Below are 7,306 nucleotides of genomic sequence, written 5' to 3' on the forward strand. Positions count from 1 at the left end.
CATAACAGATACACAAACATATACACACACACAATGCACACACACACAAGCACACACACATACATATATATATATATATATATATATATATATACAACAGGCTTCTTTTAGTTTCCATCTATCAAATCCACTCATAAGGCTTTGGTTGGCCTGAGGCTATAATAGAAGATATTTGCCCAAGGTGCCATGCAGTGGGGCTGAACCCAGAACCATGTGGTTGGTAAGCAAACTCCTTACCACACAGCCACTACACATTATCAACTGCACATACTCAATGTATGTGTTCTGTGCCAGACCACAGCATACTGGCCAACAAGTAAAACACATACATTGAGTATGTGCAGACGATAATGTTTACAACACTAGCACTGGTTTTAATTCATAATTGAATGTGTGTATGTTATGAAGAAAAGAAGTGTATTCCCATGCAAGAAAGAATATAGGAGAGTTGGTTTTGAGGGTTGAAAATGCACCTGAGTATTAAAATGTGTGGTAGTTTTTTTAAATTTTAAATAGATTTATTAAAATACCAAACTGGTTTCAACCATGTATTGTTTTACAATGGTAAATAAAAAAAAGTTTAAGAAAGGTTGAATGTTCACACATTTTAAGACTTCAGTGCATTTTCAACCCACAAAAACAACTCTCCTATATATATTCCAAAATGAGAAAAACACAAAGACAAGGTTAAAAAATGGATGACTTAAGTTTACATTCAGGTAAAATGAAAGAAGTTTTTAACATTTTGAGCCTACATTCTTCTACAGAAAGGATAGATGAAGAGAGAAAAAGGATGCAGAGAAAACAAACATGTCTGAATTATATGGTTAAGGCATTCTGAAAAGTTGTGTGTGTGCGTGCGTGCATGTGTGAATATCCATGTATGTACATGTATGTGTTTGTTGGTTTGTCTATGTGTGTATGCATGTGCACGACTTAGTAGGTCAGCATAAAAGATCAATAAAATAAATATCAGTCTTAAAGAAAAGTAAGTATTGTGGTTGATTTATTTAATTAAAACCTTTCAAGGCAAGTGCCCCAGCATGACCACAGTCCACTGACTGAAACAAGTAAAAGGTAATGTGCGAAAGCATTTTCCGAACACTCTTTAACCCTTTTGATACCAAACACCTGACATCATCCCTGGTTCTGTTGTTTGCCTTCCATCAAAATGTTATGTTCCTCTATATTCCAACTATCAGCTTCAGATTTTAACACAAGATCAGCAATTTCGGAGGTGGAGTCTCGTCACTTACATCAACCCCAGTGCCCAGCTGGTACTTATTTTATCAACCCCAAAAGGATGAAAGGCAAAGTCAGCCTCAGTAGAATATGAACTCAGAACATAAGGACAAACCAAATGCTGCCCAGTATTTTGCCCAGCATCCCTTACAATTCTGCCAGCTTGCCATCTTTTACCAACTTAATAATGATAATATTATTTTAATAAGTTCTTAGTTATTTTGAAAATTAATTGAAACAAAGGCTTTATGTTTCATGATAAGTATATGCTTCAACATAAGAACTGTGCATGTTTGAGTCAACCCTTTCGTTAGTATATTTCTGACCAAAATACACCTCTCACGAGTTTCAATTAAATTCTAAAATAATCATGAATTAACATATTAATGTGATATTTGGAGCATAATTAAAGAAAGGGTTCTTAATCAATTTCATTGCATAACTTTTGTCTCAAAGTGACTCTAATTACAGGTAAATCCAGGTAAACTGAACAAAAGGTAAAAATATTAAAATTTTGTTTAAGCATCACAATAGAAAATGAATCATCAGCTAATATTCAATTGGGTATGCAACAAAATTTTGATATAGAAGAATTGTGCAGATCACTAGATTATCAGTTGAATTTAATGCACAACAGAACAGGTGTACCATAAAGGCGAAATAAACTGAAACACTGGAATCCACCGCAAGTTTGACCGAACTAAATAAATCTGCCAAAAGATAATATACAACCTTGGTTATGGTATGGAAGTGATAAATTCCAGACCACATTGTACCCTAGGCCATGCTGACTAACATTATTTTCCCTATATAAAATCTAAATCCACAGCAGTACCCAGTATTTGCTTCACAAATTTTCCAAACTTTGATTCCCCCATTTTGTGGGCTTTCCTGGCATATACTGTTTGTTTACATTCTGCATAACAGTTCGTTTCCACAGTGATTGCTTCAAACAAGCATACTGAAAAAAATAAAAGTCTAACGGTTTCGTTTTCTAAGGAAGACTCTGGATAGACCCCATCTCCTCAGAAAAATTGCTAATAAAAACATTTTTTAAGTTTTTACTTCATTTCGATGTAAAATCGTCTTTGCTGTCACTATCACCGCTTTCAGTTTCTTCAGAATCGCTGCTTTCGGTTTTGGATACAGAAATATCCTATTCATTCTCGTACACCACATGCTTTTGTACCTCATTCATTCTTTTTCTCAATATCTCCATATTTTCCATTGAAAATCCTGTAAATTCAGAATCATTGCATGATAGCATGAAACTCCTATCCATTTTCAAAGTTGCAAACAAATCGATGCCAATAAAAAGTGGAAAAAAGTCTCTCAAAATTCAGTGAGTTCAGATATCATGTCAAGCAATGTCAGATACTATAACTCAACTATTTACAAAGTGAAATCATGTATTTTCACAAATGTGCTAACGAGATTTGTGCTTAAATTCCCATTTAAATAACAATGAGTACTCTCAGCCGGCTACAGCCGGGTTGGTCTTATGAACCAGAAAGACCAACCTGGGTTAGTATCAGCAGTTTGCATAAAAAGAAAAGAAAATACAATATCCTATCCAAAAATGAAATTTTTTTTTGAAAAATCAAAAAATATCTAGATTATGACTGGGAGACAACAGTTTACTCAAAATGGTTGTTCTCAGCTTCCAGCATGGCCATCATGCATTCCTCACTGTATCCCTGAGAAGATTTTTGGACACCTCCTTGATCTTGGCCACCAGCTCAGCCTTGGTTTTGCAGGCAGAGCAGTTGGTGTCTTTCTCAACTTGGAAGCCAGAAATTGGGGCTGGTGAAGTCGTAGAAATTCTCCACGAACCATTTCTGATTCTTTGCAGAAGTACGCCAAGGAGTTGAATGCTGCTGCTACATATAGGACCTTCCAGCAACAACTCTCTCCAGCCAAAGTTTCACTACTGTCTCCACCACCTTCATATAATCATCAGAATTGTGCCTAAAACCCTGTTCAAAGATGTAAGGTAGTATGATGTTACCCTCGCTGCTGATGCACCCAAAAATCATCACTGTTGAGGGGATCTTGGTTTCCATGATGTCTTTGTCATATCTTACAGCCCTTGCAGTGTTCACAGAGCATTGAAGAGCAGTCATGATGTCGGCATTTTGTTACCTGGCATGACTCATCATGATACAAGAAACTCTCTTCCAATATTCAGATAGCTCCTACTCCTCCATATCTCTTTTACTCATTTCAGTCATTTGACTGGAGCACCACCTTTAGTCAAGCAAATCGACGCCAGGACTTATTCTTTGGATGCCTAGTACTTATTCTATTGGTCTATTTTACCAAACCGCTAAGTTATGGGGACGTAAACACACAGTTGTCAAGCAATGTTGGGAGGACAAACACAGACACACATACACACATATACATATACATATATATATATATATATATATATATATATATATACGATGGGCTTTTTTCAGTTTCTGTCTACCAAATCCACTCACAAGGCTTTGGTCGGCCCAAGGCTATAGTAGAAGACACTTGCCCAAGGTGCCACGCAGTGAGAATGGACCCCGAACCATGTGGTTGGTAAGCAAGCTACTTACCACACAGCCACTCCTGCTTACTTTTTCGCAACTCCAACTTTAATCATGATGCTCTAATGCCATTGACTGTTCACCAAAACATGAAGCTGTTCCTGAAAAAATAGAAGACATGAAAATGTCATCAAATTTAAGTCAAACACCTTATATACATCCATATTCTCTCTCTATTTCTCTCTCTCTAGCTATCTATATGTCTATCTATCTCTATCCTTCTCTCTTTATGCTATCACCCTCCATTCATCGTTTTCTCCTATCAAACTATCATGCTTCTCTTTGTGAGCTGTCACAGCCTTTTCAACGCCAATTAATTAATCATTCAATCAATCACATTATCCAATTCAAATCTCTCATCTCTTCTCCTTACTTATAGGCCATAATATTCAATGGCAGTGGATCCATGGCCTCTTTGAACAGGCAATATATGGTGGTAGAGTAGACAACACCTTTGACATAAGGGTGTTAGTCTCTTACCTGAAGACTTTCTTTGACAACCGGGTGTTGGGTGAACATGTGAGTGACAGACGCATTGGAAATCTGCAACTGCCAAATTCCTGCCAGTACAGAGTAAGCATCTCATCTTATGTTACAATGTTCTTCTTTTCTTTCTTTCTGATTTTTATGAACACATGAAGGGAACTCTGTTTACTAGAAATAGAAACCAAAACACTCTCAAATCAAGCTCTAGATACTGATGTGTTGAAACAATGGTATAATTGTAAGGCATTTAATCTTTATTGAAGGTGTGCATCTGTATGTGCATGCACGTGTGTGTGTATTAGGTATGTATATATATATATATATATATATATATATATATTATTGGGAATATTTTACAAACTGTTTTTCTGAGATTTCACATGATTGTTCGTCAGACAGTTTGATGAATGGTGTTACATAAGACTCTGAATAACAGTTTGTGAAGTCTTTCAGCTTCAATAAAATATTTTACTTTACTTTTGGTATTCAAGTAATATTTCATCCACCTTGTTTTGCATTTATGTGTTCACATGTATATGTGTCTGTGTGGTGTAATTCTTTTTATATGGAAAATATTGATATTGATTTCAAAGTTCCACTAGTCATTGCTTCATGAAACTTCAAAGCTTTGTTTTTTTTAAACCTTTTTATATATTTTTGGTTCATCTAGTGGATGAGATTTAGTGGTTGCAACCTTTCACTTATAAAAATAAATGTTAAATTATTTTTAAATGTTATATTTTATTTAAATTGCATGATTTTTCAGTTGATATTAGACCATTTTTATATATAACTGTACGTAAAAAGAAACATTAATTACATACGTACACCTTAACAGAAAGTTTTTTTTTTTTATCTATCTTAAAGCCTTGGTTTCCTGTTTCTTTCAGGACTACATTTCTCTGATTGATAAACTTCCTGACTACAACCAACCTTCTTTGTTTGGTCTTCCTGAGAATATTGAGCGGTCTTCTCAGAAGACCATAAGTAACAATGTTATCTGTCAGCTGAGAATCCTGATGAGGTCTGACATCAAAGGCAGTAAATTTGATAAGGAAGTCTGGTCTTCTGAACTGGGGCCCATTCTCAATTTGTGGAAGAAACTTAACCAGGTAAGGCACTTACTCAATTTAGTCGATGCTAATAGGGAATGTCTTTCTTGGCTTCCCACCCTGCTAGAAATGACAGCCAAATCTTGCTGAAATCATATCCCACTATCTTTGATATGTGATGGATCAATTTGGTCAATGCTACAGAGGAGTGTCTTTCTTAACTGCTCACCCTGCTGGAAACAGTAGCCAAGTCTTACACAAATCACATCCAGCTGCTTTTAATATGAGATGGACATATTTTACCCTTTTAAATGGCTGTCACTGAAACTCTTTTGATCATTGTTGTCATCACCATTTACTGTATGCTTTTGCAGCATGTTAATAACATAACACTACAAGAGTAGTACCTGTACGTCTACCAAATTCACCCACAAGACTTTGGTCAGCCTGAGGCAATAGTAAAAGACACCTTAGGTGCCAAGCAGTGGGACTGAACCTGGAATCATGTAGTTGGGAAGCTACTTACCACACAGCCATGCCTATATCGTTCGTTTAACATCCGCTTTCCATGCTAGCATGGGTTGACATATATATATATATATATTCTTTTTTTCTTTTATTTGTTTTAGTCATTTGACTGTGGCCATGCTGGACAAATCGACCCTAAGACTTATTCTTTGTAAGCCTAGTACTTATTCTATCGGCCTCTTTTGCTGAACTGCTAAGTTACAAGGATGTAAACACACCAACATCAGTTGTCAAATGATGGTGGGGGGACAAACACATACACACAAACACACACACATATATGACAGGCTTCTTTCAGTTTCCATCTACCAAATCCACCGACAAGGCTTTGGTCAGCCTGAGGCTATAGTAGAAGACACTTGCCCAAGGTGCCATGCAGTGGGACTGAACCCGGAACCATGTGGTTGGAACCATATTTGCACATGTTCAATTATCATTTTACTATTTTCACATCCTCTCTTCTAGTTTAATCCATCATTTATGATGGAAAATGTCTTCAGTTTATCTATTTTTTTATTTTATTTTCTTTCTTTGATTTTAGGGTCAGCAATTGATTCATATGAAGGTGAACCCACCAAAACAGAAAGATGGCAACACGTCCCCCTTGCTGGCCTTTATTCAACTCGAGAAGTACAATGCCATTAAACTTATCCAGTTTGTCCATTTGTCCCTGGCCGCACTCAGCAAGGTTATCCGTGGCTCCACTCTGCTGACCGCTAGTGTCCAGCAACTTGCTGAAGCACTGCTCAATCAAGAGGTAAGTGAATACCATCACTGATACAGTGTCTCAGATTCTCCATGCAATAAATGTATACAATGAGCTTTCGTTGCTGATGTCATTTACATGTTTCAGTCAATGGACTGTGGCCATAGTGGGGCACCACCCTGAAGGGTGTAGTCAAACAAACTAACTCTAGTACTCATTTTATCGGGTCTTTTGCCTAACTGCTAAGTTATGACATAAACAAACCAGTACCATCTCACGAGGAACAAATACAATATAAGCACAAAGACAAACACATCTACATATATATCTTTACCGCATTTGAGTTCACCAGACACATGAAGACCTGCTCTTCTCTCAGACATGTTCTCCAATTTTCTAATAGTACTGCCATCCACAATCTTGGCCAGTTCTTGTGATGTGTAAAAGATACCTGTGCTGGTGAGACATAAAAGGCACCTGTGTCAGTGACATGTTGAAGTTACCCACTATACTCTTGGAGTGGTTGGTGTCAGGAAGGTCGTCTAGCTCTAGAAACCAAGCCAAAACCAGACTGGAGCCTGGTACAGCTTTCAAGCTTACCAGTTTCAGTCAGACCATCTAACCCATGCCAGCATAGTAAATGGACACTAAATGATGATGATGATGATTAAAAATGTAATTTTAAAAGATGCAAACATGAATTAAATTTAAAG

The 7,306-nt window shown here is 36.7% G+C and overlaps 1 protein-coding gene across 1 annotated transcript in view; it reads left to right on the top strand.

Annotated features, from left to right (window-relative positions):
* Nucleotides 1-7,306, top strand: part of LOC106875444 (cytoplasmic dynein 2 heavy chain 1) — a 297,845-nt gene that overhangs the window by 284,695 nt on the left and 5,844 nt on the right. The window contains exons 67-69 of the mRNA XM_052974965.1: nt 4,152-4,394; nt 5,198-5,419; nt 6,429-6,644. Coding sequence (XP_052830925.1) covers nt 4,152-4,394; nt 5,198-5,419; nt 6,429-6,644 — 681 coding nt within the window. The remainder of the gene's footprint in view (nt 1-4,151; nt 4,395-5,197; nt 5,420-6,428; nt 6,645-7,306) is intronic.

This window comes from Octopus bimaculoides, chromosome 20 (genome assembly GCF_001194135.2).
Source record: "Octopus bimaculoides isolate UCB-OBI-ISO-001 chromosome 20, ASM119413v2, whole genome shotgun sequence".
In the NCBI taxonomy this organism is placed as follows: Eukaryota; Metazoa; Mollusca; class Cephalopoda; order Octopoda; family Octopodidae; genus Octopus; species Octopus bimaculoides.